The sequence below is a fragment of the Larimichthys crocea genome, chromosome XXII (assembly GCF_000972845.2).
Source record: "Larimichthys crocea isolate SSNF chromosome XXII, L_crocea_2.0, whole genome shotgun sequence".
Lineage (NCBI taxonomy): Eukaryota > Metazoa > Chordata > Actinopteri > Sciaenidae > Larimichthys > Larimichthys crocea.
Window position 1 is genome coordinate 16,489,958 of NC_040032.1, and position 17,602 is coordinate 16,507,559.

Consider the following 17,602-nt stretch of genomic DNA (forward strand, 5'->3'; position numbering starts at 1 on the left):
TGAGGTAATGCAGGCTTGACATTTTCAAGATTACTTGAAGTGTTATTAAAACTATTTTAGCTGACAAGCTTAATTTGGTGCCATTTTAGCTGTTTTCGTCGTGTACTGAATTACGTGCCAGTGAATGATTTGAATGTTTGTTACTCATATGTGTAAAATCATGATTAACATCAATACAAATAAGATGCAGACTGGATTGGTAAAAGTATTTGGTGAGTAATCTTACCTTTAGTAGCTCCTGCAGCCCCAAGATGGTAGATGGCCCCGAGAACCAGCCAGAAAGCCCTCTGCTCATCACCGCTGATCCCTAGAACCTTCATGGCTGCTTGCAGTTTGGAAAACTGCTGGGAGGCCCGCTGCTTATCCTCAGTCTGGCAGATGGCACATATATTCAATTACAATTCCTTTTTTGAACTATTAAAGATAAAAAAAACTTCTCTTATCATAAGTTTAAATGAACAAAATTGGCTATATCTGCCAAGGTTCGGCATAGTTGTTGCTAAATATCCCTGATTACTCTGCCAGCTGTTGAGATTGCACCATCTTTCAAAACACACTTTCAGGCTTGTTCTGTTTTTCTACTGTAAAAATGTAATTTGAGTATTATTTGTCTTTTATAAGCCTCTGAATATTGTGCAAAGGATGGCTCACGTTGCTTCAGCTGACACATATTGATAAAAGCCAAGTATGACTTGATGTTCCTGAAGTGATCAGCATATCTTTCCCACTTAAAAAGATAATAAATGGAATATTAATAGCTTTAGTGTTAGGGACTTTTTAGGCTATGTCAGTCAAAAAATATATAAAAAATAATAATTTTTCCATCGAAAACAAGCCGGTCCCTCATTAACAAGTAGTATTTACCTTAGTCTGAGGCATCATTCTGAACGAATTGTTTTCTGCAAAGTGGTTAAGGTGCAGCTCAGTCCTGATGAAGAAATGAGAACGCAGAAGACATCAGCATCTATCATGTCTGCTAATGCCTCCATAATTAGAGTTAGGATAGAAGTGATACATCACTGCAACACAGAAACGTATTAATCCAGCGCGGAGCTGTGGTGTACTGTGCGTTTAATTGGCTTAATAGAATTCACCCTGACCTGAGAGAACTGTCTACTCCAGCCATCAGGTAGTAAAAAACATTAAAAGTGGACTCTCCGTCTGGTCTTCTCGTCACCCTCATCTTCTCCAGGAGCATGGTCTGTGAGGGCACAGTGGAACAGGACATTTAGCATGAGAGACAATAACATTTATTAGAGGGATTGTGAAGAAGCAGAGTCTGATGAGAGTCTATCCTAGTTTATGACGCCTGAGATCGCAGCAGATGTGCATGAGTAGGAAACTCAGAGACTGAGGATGTAAATAAATAAATAAATAAATAAATGTGTTTATGTGTACCTGGATAGAGGCTGAGGTCACCAGGCCTGCCTGGTCAAAATCCAAAGAAACAATATGGGAGAAGCGACTAGCATTTCCATTCATACATGTGGAGGCATTTCCAAATGCCTCCAAAACTGTGTAGACCGCCTGCCATTTCTCTGCTACGGACAACAAAGAGAAGTCATTTAAGGGGTCTCAGTAATACATCATCTTCAACATGCCAATATTTTAATTACTATGGCATCTTTCCAACTTACAGGAGAATGTTTTGTTGGTGCTGCCAGCAACGGTAAGCAGGTACTGGATGATATGTTGACAGTTGGTGGTCTTGCCACTGCCGCTCTTGCCCAGCAAGACAATGGACTGATCCTGACGAGTGGTCAGCAGGCTCCTGTAAGCAGCCTGGGCCATGCTGTAAATATGAGGGGCAGTGTCCTCCCTCCTGCAGCCTTTGAACATTTGCATCACCTGGAAGGAAGACAAAGAGGAGTGAAGGAGGGGAGGAAAGAAGGAAAGAGGACAGAGTCACTAGTCAATGACTATCTTTACTCTGATTCGTATACTGCTATTCCATAACAGATGCGTAATTATATGCACAGGCTGCAGCTTACCTTCTCTGAGTACATTGAAGGGGCGCTAATGGGGTTAATGACCAACATGTTGGGCCCAGCGTGGGTGTGCACCAGGTTACCGCCGTACCGCTGCCTCAGGGAGTGCATCACGCTCGACTCATTCAAATACTGCAGAGAGGCCAGGTCCTCCATGCGGTCGAACATCGGAGGGTTTGCCTAGAGTTCAAAGTCAGACAGGGGTCACGTACTCAGCCAGCGTCATTTGTAACTGATGTGGTTCAGAGTTGATTGGATGATTAAATACCTTCTCTATATCATCTTCATCCACATCCAATAAAGATCCATCACTCTCCAGGCGGATTTTCACCTTCCCTTCTGGCAGACTGCCTGCCTCTGTCTTCAGGAGGGTTGCTGCATCACCAACAAAACGTGGAGTTTATTTATCATGACATTATGATCTCGGCCTGGATCTTACATGTCTGATAAAACTAACTTACACACACCCTGTGGCAAAATGGACTAATCTAGTCAGGTGCCCACTTTTAATATTAAAATATCAAAAGCATTCTCTGAGCTACACAACCCCACCTACAGTATATAGTTCAACAACCAAACGTCTCCCACTGACAGTTGACAATTTGAAATGACACATGGATGCAGATGCTGCTTAAATACTTTTGTAAAAATTACTAGTTTTTACTAACCCAAGGAAAATCCATCTTTGTGGACAAGCCATACTTTGTCTTTGTTATACCAGGCTTTCTCTGCTGTTATCTGCTCCTCAGTCTTTCCCTGTTTGAACAGATTAACAACAACGATGAGAAAAAACATATATAATCAACAAGTGAACAATACATGTTGATGATTGAAGCAGTAAAATAGAAATAACTGTTGAATTAGATGAGACAGCTGCACAGTGGACTACAACAAATGACACGTTCACAAGCACGGAATAACATGCAGTTCACGTTCACATATAAGATGAACTGAATTCACTGGATAGACAGCTGTTTTTTAGTGTTTAGTGTGAAACACATACACGTCAGCCCCTCCACAGAAGAACCACAGTTCCCATGATTTGATGAAGGATGATTCCCCTATAAAACACCTTTCTGAGCTGTGTTCTCTAAAAAGACGTCACAGACAGAAGGTGAGCGGGGTGTTTCATCACAACCAAGTACATCACATAATCAAAAATACATGAGTTTAGGGGAATTGTTCAGAAAAAAATCAAAAAAATAAAAATCTAGAACCTGACTGAAATGGATTTTTTAGGACACAACACCAAAAGTATATAACAGAAACAGAGCAGATGGAGCTCTAACCTAAAATCAAACACAACAAAGCCAAATCAAGTCAAGTGTTTGTTTTGAGTCATGCACGGAAACACTTCAGGTACACTTTAATCAGACATGCAATCAAGCTAACATAATAAATATCGGACAGCTGCACCAAGACTGCATGTTTGGTGTCTTTTCTTCCTCCCTGATTGAGATGTGGACAGCAGGTAGTGAACTGCAGAGCGTTGAGTGATATCACAACAGCTACAGCTACTGTGAAGATGGTGGGATTGCCTCCACTACTACTGAACCCCCCCACACACACACACACACACACACACACACACACACACACAGCCCCGTCACACACACAAACCACGAAACAGACATCACTCTGAAAGACAAGGGGGGATGCAACCAGAAATACAATCAGCTGTAGCCATGGTCAGACCTTAGTTGCAGCTGAGTGTGCTGCCTGTAGTATGGCCACGGGGTCCTCAACAACCTTGCTCTGTAGAAGGGATGGAGTAGAGGTCAGAGGTAGTCATGGGATTCAACAAACAAGCATTGGATTTGGTTGGAATTTTCAAGCACGCCGTTGAAAACAATGCAAAAACCTTCACACGAGGTCACAAATGATCAAAACACACTGCAGTATTTCAACAATGCAATAGTAAGTCGACCAATAGTAGCAGAATAAGTGAGTCATCCAAGTAAATAAAAAAAAAAAATGAGAATATTAATGCACTGAGCCGTGATTACAAGGCGTATTCAAGTGTACGTGTGGGTCTGTGATTCATGTCAACAGTTGTGCACACTAAGGTTTAAATGCAAGGCAACCATGCAGCTAATTGTAATAACAATCGAATAGTCAATGGTAATAAACTTAGAGATAGCATGGTACTCTGTAAGGAAAAGGATATCATAATATGATATGTATAGCTGCATGCAAACTCAGGGATTCCTGGAGTTTTGTAAGTCACAGACACAGTAAAGTATTTAGGTGCCACTATAGCCACACTGTCAGAGCAAAACCAGCCAGACCAATGCACAGCTGCACATTGTGTTCATTGTAAAAAAAAAAAAATGCAGCATAGGTAACATTAAGCTATTATTAATCTTGGTCAAGAATCCCTGACCCAACTTTGATAACCGCTGGTTCATGTCACATTCCTACATTTCAGGGCCCGTGAACCCACAATGAACCAGAGAGAGCAGAGTGGGGACAAAGACAAGTCGGCAGGCACAAACAAAGTAGGGCGGAGAGGGGTCAGTAGAGGAGATCAAGCTTAGACAGGGCTCTACAGGGCGAGGGAGTGCGGCGAGCAGGCTGTACCTGAGAGGATTTGTGGCCTCTGGCACACTGGCCATGCATACAGCAAAAAAGGACAGCGGCAAGTCAGGATCCAATGAGCCACGGGGAGGCAAAGAGACATGGGAAACAATTTGAGAACAACAGGAGATCAGAGCAAGGAGAAGGAACAAAAATAAGTGCCTTTCAGTGCTCTGAAAGGTGCTGCCGTATAATCAAGCACAACAGGCAAAGTACATTCTTATACGGTGCAACAGTGCTCCTCTAGACCAGATAATAAAGCAAATAATACTATAAAATGAATGACAGGGAGGCAAAGGGAGAGAGAAACGGGTACTCATACTGTCATCTTTTCTGAAACAAAAAGTGTTACCAATGAATCACACAGCATACAGTCATCAAAGTATCTACAGAATGTTTTTGTCTCCAGTATATTATCAAAATGCATAAAGGGAACACATGGTACATTGATGCAAGTCCAGCTCATACTGCCAAAAAAAGCCTTTATTTTCTCATGAACTACCTCCGAGTCATAGAAAATATCCTTTTTGGTCTCAAAGTTTCTGATTTCACCCCAAATGGCTCACAACGCAGTGGAGGGATGAGCCTGTAATTGGAACCCTATAGCAGAGGGGCCAGCCCGGCGTGAACCCTGGGTAATTTTTGGACACATTTCCCTCTATCTGGGGAAGCAAAGCAGTTGACTCAGGCTGGTCACAGGGTAAAAGCCTTGATAAAGCAGGGCAGGTGCAAACCAAACCAATATATAAACAGAGAGAGAAGTTACATCTTTGTCAGAAACGGTGAAGATCCTCCTCACGCGCTTGTAATCTTCCTCAGTGGGAATCAGCTCCGGGACCTATAGTTCAACAGCACCAGCAATTGCAATTGGGTAGCCAGAAAGTAAAATCAATAATCCAGAGGTAATTGCTATAATCATCTTCTTTATACAAACTGAAAACTGAACGGGCACACGCAAGCATACAATATAAAAACACACACAGGTCGCATGTACCTTTGCAGCCAGATGAACACACACCTGTATATTTGGTGCAGGCTGAGCCTGGGGTAGTACAACAGGGGATGGCCTATCATTGGGGCCCACAGGGGGGGAAGATGTCTCTTTTACCTTCACACAATATATATTCAAATATTCACACAGACACACAGTTCGACAGACAAACATGCACACACACACACACACACACACACACAGATGGAAATGAGACAACATGGGAAGATGACAATGAGGATGACATTCATGGTTCAAGCTTGATGTATTTTCTTTTCACTTTAGATTCACACATCCAACTTCAAAGGAGGTTTACCCCAACTAATTTAATTTTCCAATTAATTCAGCCAGGAAATGAGTAAGGGAAAATGACTATTAAAGAAAATTGGATCATTAAGCACTGCAGCAAAAGAGTAATGGTTCAAGGCCTTTGTTTGTCGGTGGTTATTTAAGCAGCAATCTGTTGCAAATAATTAAATAATTCAGCATTGTCTCAGCTGAATTCCCCTACAACTGCACTATTATCCAGGGAATCTGGGGTGTAGCACCTGAAATAAAATCATCGAATTTTATAACTTTGCTGTGTAATTGCATGCAGCTGTGGAGCAGCTAGGATCAATATTTCTAGTTTTTGCCCCGCATCTGCAGCAGTTTGCATCAAAGTTATATTTCAAGTTGATGAAATTACTTCGGATTGATTTTTAGATGACAGTCAGGTAGTAGGTAAGACAATTACAATGCTTGTTTTGAGTGCACTTTTTCTCTGTTAGTTAGTTAGTTGTTTCGGATAGTAATGGCTGAAGTTTGCTGTTGTCAACAACATAAATGTTTACAAGGAGGTCCAGTGGAAGCAGAAAAACAAAATCACACCACAAAAATGCTTAGTCACACATAAATGTACACTTCAGCTGACATCTCGATCCTGCCCTTAATATTGGAAACCTAAATCTCTCCCGAGAGCAGTTAAAAATACAATATCCCTCAGCAAAAATACCAGGTGCGTATCTCCAAAATCTAATTATTTCGCTCCACGGCCGAACACCGAACTGGTCGCCAGATTTCACGGACATCTGTTGATAACGTTGGCCTGCTGACAGACAGAATGCCAGAACAGGACAAAAACATAACCTTGTATCAGCTTTTAAAATGGACAGCTACAAAATAATATTCCCTTTATGAGGCCAAACATAAATACATTTTAGCTGATGATGAATTTAATTATCCAAGTGCCAGCTCCCAGCTGCACATATACAGTTTCCTGGTTAAATTCTTATCATCATTCATGTCTCTTTTAAAAAGCATCCCCCCAAGAAAAAAAGATCCTTGAAGTTCCGGCCTCTGTGGTCTACAGCAGACAGAGCACGACTTTGGTGCTCTGCTTGCAGAAAGTGACAGTAATGAGTTACAGCTCGGTGCTCATAGACAACTCCAGTACACCAGACTACCAGAGTGCAGGCCATGAGTACACCCTTATACCCACTGATGGAGTCTGATCATGAGCTGGTGCATGCACCCTGCTTCCCTTCACTTATTCTTGGTGGCTTCATTATATCAGTAACTTTTGGAAAAAGTGTAAAAAGAAAGTTTGCCGTCGCCTAATTATACTGTCACTTGTAAGAAAAAGTCATGAAGGTCCTTTCAGGATAAACATTATGAGAAGTTTGCATGTATATGAACAGTAATTCCTGTTATTATCACACAGCATGCTCCACCCAGAGGTTAAGTCGCATACATGCACTTCTTTTCACTCAGTACCTCTGGTTTCTTTACAGCAAATAGACGAGGCTTTGGGATGAACCCTGCAGGAGGAGCCAAGGGGTCTGTCTTTGAGACAGGGATAAATCCTGGAGGTCTTGCCAGGGGATTCGGTTTAGGGGGCACCGGACTGGATATTTTGGCAGGGATGAAACCAGGTGGAGGAGTCAACGGATTCTGTTTAGGAGCAGGGATGAAACCAGCAGGCGGGGACAATGGGTCGGGTTTGAAAGCAGGGAGGAACGTAGCTGGAGGGCTGAAGAGGTTAGACTTTGGTGGTGCAGGGTTTGGCACTGTGGCAGTGGGCACGGACGTGGACGTGGATGTGGCCTCCTCGGCAGGTTTTTCTTCCTCTTCCTCCACTTTTTCTTTCTCCTCCTCTTGCTTCACCTCTTCTTTCGTGTCCTCTTTGCGGTCCTGGGTGCGGGTGCGAGGTCGGTGTTCTTTGGTTCTACTTCTGCCCATTAGGCTGGTCAGGCCCATGGAGATATCATCCTTGTCCTCCCTGGTGTTTTTGATGGTTTTGGGCACAGACTCTGCAACAGATGCGGCCCTGGCAGCCTCAGAAACAGCCGGCTGATTCTGCTGTTCAGCCCCACCAGGAACCACACGTCTAACAACTCTTCGCACGACCCTCACCACCTTTTTACCGCTCTGCTCTTCCTTCGGAGAGTCCGGGCCTCCCATGTCAGCGTTACTGCTGGACTCTACCGCTGCTGATGCAGTTGGCTGTGGACCACTTCCAGTGTCTAGCTCAGGTTTAGTGACTGCCTGAGGTTGAGTACTATCTACATCAGACTGGATACAAACAGAGCAAGGCACACAAAAGTACTAGATTATTCCCATGGCTGTCACAGATAAACTGTCAAAGATTTCAACAACAGCTTCTGAGCTCAGAAACGTTGTATAAAGGATTATTTAAACATGGATTTAAATCAGTGTATTTTTTATCTTAAAATCCATCACTCGTGTTAGTTTATGCAGTCAAATGCACCCAAAGCATTCAGATGAGAAACACTGAATGTAAACTTTTACAAGATAACTCCACAGTAAATAACCTAAAATGTAAAAATGACATGATGTGAATGTCGCTCCATGGAAAGCTCATTCCAATCTAAATCCCTTTACATCGCTAAATTGGCTAATGGGCCAAATGATGCTCAGTGCTGACAATGAAGAGACTTAATGGTTAGAAAATGTCCCTTAATGTTTCTCGAAACAGCAATTTCACTGAGAGTAATGAACATCACCTCTATCAGCATGCGGTTAAATAATGATCACAAACTGTATACCATTACCTACACTCAATACATTGTCGGTAGAAGATCATGATCATGGTTAGTAGTCATTTTTATTCTCCTATCTTGTACAACAGCACAAAAAACACAGTTTGCATAACGTGAATTAGTTCCCGAAAGACATGCGGATTAAAAAAAAAACTTACATCTGGCTTGACTTTGACCTACACAAGAGGAAGCAACACAAAAAAAAAAGATCAAACCGGACGTTCAGACCAAAGCTCTTCAACTATCAACACGAGGGAACGTTTTTATGAATTCAACAAGCAACTCCATGCAGATATGAACTGAAATGCAAAAAAAAAAAACACAGAAAAGCGAGACTTCCCTTTTGCTCCCAGAATGAAAAGCGTGATTTGTACGCCATGGTGATAGGCCAGAAGTCATGGAACAAGCTGGACGACGTGGAGAATATATGTGTGGAATGATGACAGAAAAAAACAAAGAAACAGACAGTCTGGGGAGAGGTGGATGCACTGTGCGGAGCGATGAAGAATGGGAATTTAGTGGTGAGCTGTGTGATACTGGAAACTTGTTTTCTGCACACAACAGGTCATACACCAACTGGGCTGTGGGACCATGCAGCACTGAGGACAGAACACATGAACATGAACACATAATGAAATGGGTTGCTTTCATCACAGTATAAAGAATTGGAAAACATGAAGATCTAACAGGTCCAATACACTGCAAACAAGCAAAAAATAAATCTGTGTTATTTATGACGTGTGGGCCTCATTCTCAATCAAATACTATAAATAAGTATAAAGATCTACCCTTTACTTCAGTCAGCACACTAAAATGATTACCTACAATGTTGGTCATTTGTCTAACTTGTAGTGACAACACAAAATCAATCGGGAAACATATTACTTTTTCCAAACAACAGAAATATGTGTTGCCGACAGCCAAATTCATTAACAAAGGAATCAAACAAACTTGTGATTTTCAATCACCAACTCGCTCAAATTTCTTCCACAACTTTTCACGAAGAGTTTAAACTAAAAATTGGGCATTTTCCTCATCTAGGAGACACAGCAAAAATGAGTTGAGCAACATGTTTCACCATCTCTGGCCCTGCTTTCATCAGTGTCCACTCCTATAAATAGCTTCAGCAGGAAAGGAGGCCATTCTGAGACACCATCAGAGCCCAAATGGAACTGTTAAGCAGACCATGTACACCCTGAGCAGATCACTCTACTCGGCCACACACACACACACACGTACACACACAGTCTACCAGAGGCCCAAGTCCATTACCTTCTCTCTAGGCCTGGTTAACCTTCCAATCTTCGCTTTGTCACTGGAGCAGTGCGGTCAGGGCCGAGGCAGGGTAGGACCTGGGTCTGCAAAGAGCACACACTCACTAGTCCTGAGTGAGTGGGAGGGCAACCTCGAGGGCGGGTCACAGTCAGCACAGCACAGTAAAGCTGTGGTCTGTGAGTGGTAATGTGAGAGGAGCTGGTCAGCGAGACAGAAGAGGGACAGCTGCAGAGATACAGAGGGGCTATAAATAGAGTTTGCAGAAGCACGTCAATTACTTCTCCTGCTTCTCCTGCTGACAGGGAATCAGTGAGGTGGTCTCCCTCTTCAGGTGACGTACACTTGTATTATGCCCTTTCTATAGAAGGGGAACACAGAGGCTACGATAATGCAATTACATTAAGAGACTGAGAGATGATACAAAGATCGATGGCAACAATCCTCCGGACAGACTCAAAATTGAATGAAAGCATATTTAATCTTCCATTCCCCTCTGCAATGATAAACTGAGTAAGACATTTGTCACAACGGGAGGAATAAACACGATTATGTGCACATGGAACCTGTTCATCCACAGTGCACATTTCGAGACAGATAAACATGCAGACGCATGCAAAGAACCAGAGTGTCTTTAACGTTTGTAGAAGGCCTGTTCCTCACCATGCCTTTCGCACCACAAGAGGGAGCTATAAACTAATGTATGATTTTCTCACTTTCACAAAGTCAAAGCCGAGGCACACTACTGACCTAAATTTAGGGATATTGCATTGTTCGGTGACAAACCTCAGTAAGAACGTAGCACAGAGCAGTAGCTGCAGGACTGAAACTCAGACCATCCATACACTACTCCCTCAATCAAAGCTAAATGTTTCAAGGCAAAAGTGAAAGCTTTGTCAACACAACATTGCTGTAAAACCAGTTGCATTGCCTGGAGGTAGGTATTCAGTTCACTGGTGCTATGGAGTGTACTCAGGTAACCGAAAACACAAGATTAGGCAACATGTAGCTTGGATGGGTGCGGATGTATGATTTTTTTCCTCTTCATAAATTCATTAACAGTTTCATTTATGAAATATCCAGTGCTTGTACAAAGTACAAACCAGCTGTCTGTTTGTTGAACTCCTTCATTCAGAAGCAGAAGAAGAAAAATACTATTTTAATTGTAATGTGCAAAAGACTACAATTTGTTACAAGGTCTTTATTCGTCATTAAAATCAGACATATCAACACATTATCACTCAGCAAGATCCAGACAAACACACAGCCGAGCCGGTGTATCTAGCACAGTTTTGTTAATCCCCAGAGTCAGTTACTGGGATACAGCATTGTGTCGGCTGTTTGTCTACACATGGTTACTACAGGCCAAAGATTAAGGGCTATACACCATAAACACTGCTATTTCTGTCCCAGTTAAATCCACATTAAAACCACATTTTTCTTATATGAATGTGGCAGACATGTCATATACAAATACAGCATAGATGTTTGGTTTGTCCACAACAATATACTGTACGCCATTTCTTTATTTACCAAACTCTTGGTTATAATCTGAGCGTAGAAAAGGTAGAGCTGCCACAAAACAGACACAAAAAGGCTTTGAAGATCTGAAGACAAAATCCCTGACATAAAATCACTATATTTATTGATGGAAGATTATCATTCCAGATCAAATCAATACTGTGTAGTCCAAGAAAAAAACACATATTACCAGTGCCCATGCTTTAGGAACTACAGTGGGACATCACATTCAACAGTCCTCTGAAAAGTCCAGGATGTGACCCAGATTTGGCTCAGGCCTGAAAATCAGAACCTCATTCAGAAAATGGGCCAGACGGGCGTGATTTAGGAGCAGAGAATTTCAGGTGTGATCTCACCTGAGGTTTCTGTGTGCAGGGATTAGTCTAAATGAAACGAGCACAGCACAGACACCATGAATGATGCCTGGCTGCTTGGATGAAGGGAGCCAACAACGAGAACACTAACAGAGGCATCAAAAAACAAACAGTGTTTGTCTATTAAAATAGCTTGTGCTTTATGGCTGACAAGATATGGGTGCGTCTGACAAGTGTGTGACAGACAGTCAGGGTATCAGTCACACACCCAAGAATGTCAAGTATGTCCTGCCTTAATGTGTCAAACATGTAATGTCATGTAATGTGAGTGTTGTCACAGCCACTCATTACATGAGACGTCAATAACTTGTAACTGTATTTACTAGAGCATAAAAGATAATTAATGACTAAATGTTAAATACATGTAAAGAATGGAGGGAGGGGAAAATTATATTTTAAGTATAGCCGCTATTATGAACCAACCATCTTTGTCCTTTGAAGCCCCACCTCTTTCTAATCCTCCCCTGTGCTAATACTGTCTGCCACTGTAACATCACCCTACTGGAAAAGGGGATGACGTGATTTAAATGGCCAGCTCGGGGGAGGAGATTACACCATTTGCTAATTTCCTAATGATAAAACTGCATCTGGTCTGGAGGAAAGACAGGAAATGCATGGGATGAGAGATAAGCGACGCAGGGTTATTAGACAAAATATTTGGCAGCATCAGATCAGGCACACTGTCATTCAGTTTTATTAAATGTAAACTGGAAAAATCAGCTCCTGGATATGCTTGTTCCTGTTTGTTGTTCCCATATTTAAACTGAATTTTTAATTAAAAAGCGTTGCTGCTGCCAGCTTGGGTGAATGACTATTCATAAATTACCCTTCAAAATGACAACATCCAGCCGAAACAGACACTTCAAAAGGTGCAGGTTAAGATATAAAATGATTGTAGAGATATAGAAATCATGAAAGTAAAAGGTATTGAATAAATGTCAAGTCAGCTCTGCCAAATAGAAAAAATAATAATAACAGTTTGGCATGTGGTGCAGGAAAAATGCTGAAAGTTTTGGAAAGAAAACAGAAGGGGCAAAAAGGAAGAAAAGTTCTGCTGGTCTCGTGGACAGTGGCTGCCACCCAATGGTGAGAAAGTTCATGTGCTCAGCTGTGCATACTTGGCCAAGACATGAAATAATTTCATTTAGGCTCAGAAAAATGTCGGAGGCCATTTAAAGTTCTTTCTTTGTCTTGAGAAATGATCTACAGTGCTACTGACCCCCTGAATAGCAATTACGCAAATGTTTGAGATTATATTCATTTAGTGCCAGAGATAATTAGATGTGGTGAGGAGATTTCAGTTGGAAAGACTTGCGTGTAATTGGTGGTGGTGATGGGGGGTTATATTATGCAGCTAAAAGCAAACCTTTTGATGGCACTGTAATCAGAAACCGCGTAATGATAAAACAAAAAGAGACAGCAGACGGATGGAGAGGAGGTGTTCAACCGATATAAACTGACAAAACCTGAACGGTTAGTTTTGTATCACTAACAAACTCTTTTGTAGTCACACCGCAGTACTGCAATTACTCAAATCACAGCTGGTTGCCTGGTAACCCTACAGCGATGACAAGACACCAGGAAGTCAGTGCACCCCGCCAAGAAATATTCCAGCGCATGAATCCCCATAAAATCAGAGCTAGATAGAGATATCAAAGCACAGATAGAGATGTGACGTGTTAATTAGTGAGCTCCAGAGCTGTTCCATCCTGCTTCCAGTGTTTATGCTAAGCTAAGATAACAGTAGCAGTAGTTTCATTTTTAACAGTGCTATTAAACTTCACATCTAGAACTCTGCAAAGAGGTGACTTAGCACACGCCTGTGAAACTATTTGACTTACCTAAATTTAAATATATTCAAACAATATGCAAAAAACACTCATGCATCGCATCATGGTTCTAACTGTGTTGGAGAGCTCTAGATCCAGAATCCAGCTCTTATTATAACCACCTATAAATAGTGCTGTTGGTTCTAGGTCACACTCATGCATATTTTCTGCTTTTGAAAATGGCCTGTCTTGTGATGATCAAGATCGGTTGTATGTAGGACAAAGCAAAAAGTAAAAGAATTGTCTCTCTGGCTGCCTGCACATTCATTCCCACAGTCTTATGTAATTCTAAACGATTGTTACATTGGTAAAACTACCGAACAGAGGGAGAGAAAATGTGCCACACATACAGATAAGCACATATCAAGGTCATACCTGCTCTCGCTACAGTGCACTTGACACCAATTGTGATACATTGTTTCTGTTTAACTTTATATTTGACCACTAATGGCCCTTTTGCACACTCATAACATGGGACAAAACACATGAATCCCCAATTGTCACTTTTCTATAGGTTGCTCGCAAGCATCATCAGAAGCAAGTGTGATTTTCTGATAATCTTTGCAGTCCGTGTAAGACACACTTCGCAAAACAAGCGAGCCTCACAAAATGACACTTGGAACACTGGTATTGTTAGCATTTCACTGTCACTGCTGCAATGTCTGTGCAGCCTTGTGCAATGCATCTCATCTGTATGTCAGAATAACAAGCCTTGACACTAAACCCCCATGATATGCGTTAAAAACTGAACTTTCACACCAAGTCCGATGCAGGTCTCAAACCTGATGAGCTCTTCAATACACAAAAACTGAATGAATTCATTATCATTTTACCATTGTTGTACCATGCACCATGTACAGTGCTCTCAAAAGGAAATTATTTTACTAATTAAAACATTGTGTAACATTGTGTAACATTGTGTCAATGTGTATACATTATATATACTTGATATACATCATTTGGATTCATAAAAAAGCAAAAGCTTTGGAAGAACCTTATTGATATACATCAAATGACAGTACACTTCCCAAGTCAAGTTTATCCTAACTCTGCTACCACAAAACTTAACACAGTGTGCAAGTTCAGGTGTTTGTTGTGCCGAATTGTTGCTTTTCTACATGTTGCCAATGATTATCTGAGCAAAAAACAACTGAATGGGTTACCAGACAAGTCTTACAAGACCATATGGCCGTGGTCTGTGGTGGCGTTTGGGCCGTTGTTTCCTTCAGCGTCCTATTGTTTGGTGTCAAAGGACTGGGGAGGGGGGCGAGGGGGGGAGGATTAAATATACACCAGAACACGTTCTCTCTTTCAAAACACACACAAACACACTCCCCCATACATACAAGCACAATAGCACATTACCAGTGTCATTACAGTTCCACCCATGATCCAGACATCTTTAATCCACTTTATGTGGGTGCAAAACTGCATATTTAGAAGAAAGAAATGAAGAGAAAGGCTGGTGCATTAAGTCGTTTTAGGTGGTGATAACTATTAATCCAAGTATACGTGTATTTAAATACACAAACAGATCCAGAAGCACCAGTACAACAAAAACATGGTGAATAATTTCCAAAAGGTCCACAGTGAATACAGTCATACCAAACAAAAATAGAGCTGTAAGTACATATAGAACCAGGTATGAATCAGTAGATGTGGAGTTTGTGTTTACAAGTTAGAATCTATTCACGCAGTGCACTGAATGGGATTACTTACATCAAGGACTTCGTTGTGCAGGTCTTGAGTCATCCTCAGCCAGCTGCGGTTCAACTCACTCAGCTCCAAAATCGTCTGCACCTTAAGCCGGACTGTGTTTCCAGATTGACGGATCATCTCCACGATCTCGTCCCTGTTCTTGCTCTCCACGTTGACGCCATTGATTTCCACCAGCCTGTCTCCCGGCACCAGGCCCAGAGCACGATCCTTGGTCCCGGTGCCTGGTTCGGCAAAGTGTACCACACGCCGACACACTCCTCCATCGGACTTTCTGTCCAGCATGGTGGTCCTCCGCAAAGAGAAGCCAAAATCTCCAGTGTTGCGTCGCTGTAGCTCAAGCTCTCTTGGATCTGGTATTGGTGGGGCAACGAGCAAAGGCAGCTGTAGGTCTACACCAGGGAAGGTCTTCTCCACCATCTCAGGAATGTGGACTACGCTGGTGGCTTTTAGGTTGGGATAGGACTTCAAAGAAGATGTAGTCCAGTTCTGCCCAGAAAGGTTCGAAGCCTCTGAAACATTCTCCTCTTTGATCTTCAGGGAAAAAGATACGTGCCTCTGGCCTACCACAGAATTCAACTTGGCCAATTCTCCAAACTTTGCTGCTCTCTCTTTTACAGAGCTGCGATGATGTTGCAGTTCATATCCCTTGATGTTTTCACCAGAGGTACTTGCACTTATTTCCTCCATATCCCGCTCCAGGGTATTGTGTATGCGCTCAGCCTCCAGATCTGTCAGGCAGAGCTCCATGTTGCTAGCCACCTTAATTGGGATAGGGCTAGAGATCTCTAACCTTGTCCTAGAGTCCCTCTTAGAGCTCCCTCGATTGAGGTTAAAGAAGCCTCTACGTATGCTTATTTCTTCCAGGCTCTTTAACTCTGCCTGGGACATACGCTCTTTCTTCTCCTTCTTGTCTTTTCTCTCCTTCTTGCCCAAGTCCTTTTCTTTCTCCTTCTCCTTGTCTTTCTTAATTAGATGAAACATGCTTGAACTTTTTGGCAGTCTTTCACCAGTTTCAATGGCTCCCAGCAAGAAATGTCATGTAAATGATTATGAGAAGTACTTGAGAGCATCTACAGTAGGAACAGCCAATAATGACACCTGTAAAGAGGAAAAAGAGGGGGACAAAAACAAGAAAATATTTGCTGAGAGCTCACTAAAACCGTCCAATTTAGTTTGGAATATTCCAATATTGTCTTGCACATAATGGTTCATACAGATGTGCAGACAGAAACTGCATTAGATAAAGTGAATCTGATTCTTTGACACATGACACTAACTTTGCAAAGGCCATTGTCCAAGTGTTGTGTTCTTGTAACAATACAAAGAATTCATACCCACAAGTCAAAGAAGGCACATAAGATGCAAAGCCAGTAATTGTTCAACTCTACATTTTGACATCCTTCCTATATCTTATGGCTGCATCACATAAAAACATTTTATCACATATCGTATTGCATATCATACCATGTTTGCTCTTTTCATCTTGGGAGTTTTACTATCATTTTAACACATGATCAAAATAATCCAGATCAAAAGAAAAGGGTACTGTCTCGGCAGTGTGTAAGGGAATTGATGCATTACACTCTCAACACAGGAAATGGCCTACAAATATTAATATAGATTTGGGATTTATTGTCCCAGTCCTACACACTGACACAGTTGAAGTTGTTCTACATACAGACAGACACTGTTTGGAAGAGCTTTGACCTTATCTGTCTTGCTTGCATGAACATGTTCAGCAGCATCACCATTGAAGTGATGCAAGCCATTAGTAGAATTGTTCATGATGTTCACTATCGGAGCCTTGCACAAGCATAGAACCCACAAACAGCAAATTCGTACTTAATCCACACTTAATCACATCTCATGAGGTCAGAGAGACGAAAGCAATCACAAACACTTAAAAGCATTTTACAATTCTATGAATATCCCACTGGAGACTTTTGACAGGAAATGAGAAAACATGTTTGATTCTTTATTGAACTTATTGTACACATGGCATAACTACAGTCGGTTATAGCTGCTACTAGGTCCAGAGCTTGGCTGTAATGCTCTGCCTTTAAGCTGCTTTGCCCTCATTCTCTAGCACCGGTGGCCTCAGGGAACACTTTCAGCAGAGAGTGCAAACATGTCATTCATATAGAATAACCAAATGAAGACTGTTAGCAAATATGACATTGACCTACCTGTGACTGCCCGGAGATAAGCGCGTTGTTGTCTTGCTTGAAGTTTTCAGCATTTTCTTCCTTGGAATTGACAGTAGGTGCGAGAAATGTGACTTGTGATGCGT

The 17,602-nt window shown here is 41.8% G+C and overlaps 1 protein-coding gene across 7 annotated transcripts in view; it reads right to left on the bottom strand.

Annotated features, from left to right (window-relative positions):
- Positions 1–17,602, bottom strand: part of LOC104934693 (unconventional myosin-XVIIIa) — a 61,511-nt gene extending 43,909 nt beyond the window's left edge. For 2 of the 7 annotated variants that reach the window (XM_027273623.1, XM_027273620.1), the window contains exons 1-10: positions 17,499–17,602; positions 15,313–16,410; positions 2,657–2,744; positions 2,257–2,363; positions 1,992–2,168; positions 1,638–1,848; positions 1,399–1,541; positions 1,101–1,201; positions 865–928; positions 227–371 (exon numbers count right to left, since the gene is read on the bottom strand). In XM_027273623.1, coding sequence (XP_027129424.1) covers positions 227–371; positions 865–928; positions 1,101–1,201; positions 1,399–1,541; positions 1,638–1,848; positions 1,992–2,168; positions 2,257–2,363; positions 2,657–2,744; positions 15,313–16,293 — 2,017 coding nt within the window. In that variant the 5' untranslated portion in view covers positions 16,294–16,410; positions 17,499–17,602. Of the gene's footprint in view, positions 1–226; positions 372–864; positions 929–1,100; positions 1,202–1,398; positions 1,542–1,637; positions 1,849–1,991; positions 2,169–2,256; positions 2,364–2,656; positions 2,745–3,683; positions 3,744–4,568; positions 4,596–5,331; positions 5,404–5,583; positions 5,674–7,311; positions 8,110–8,755; positions 8,774–8,937; positions 9,197–9,869; positions 10,005–15,312; positions 16,411–17,498 lie in introns of those variants that run through there. The other 5 variants (XM_027273622.1, XM_027273617.1, XM_027273621.1 and 2 more) reach the window with 5 other exon arrangements.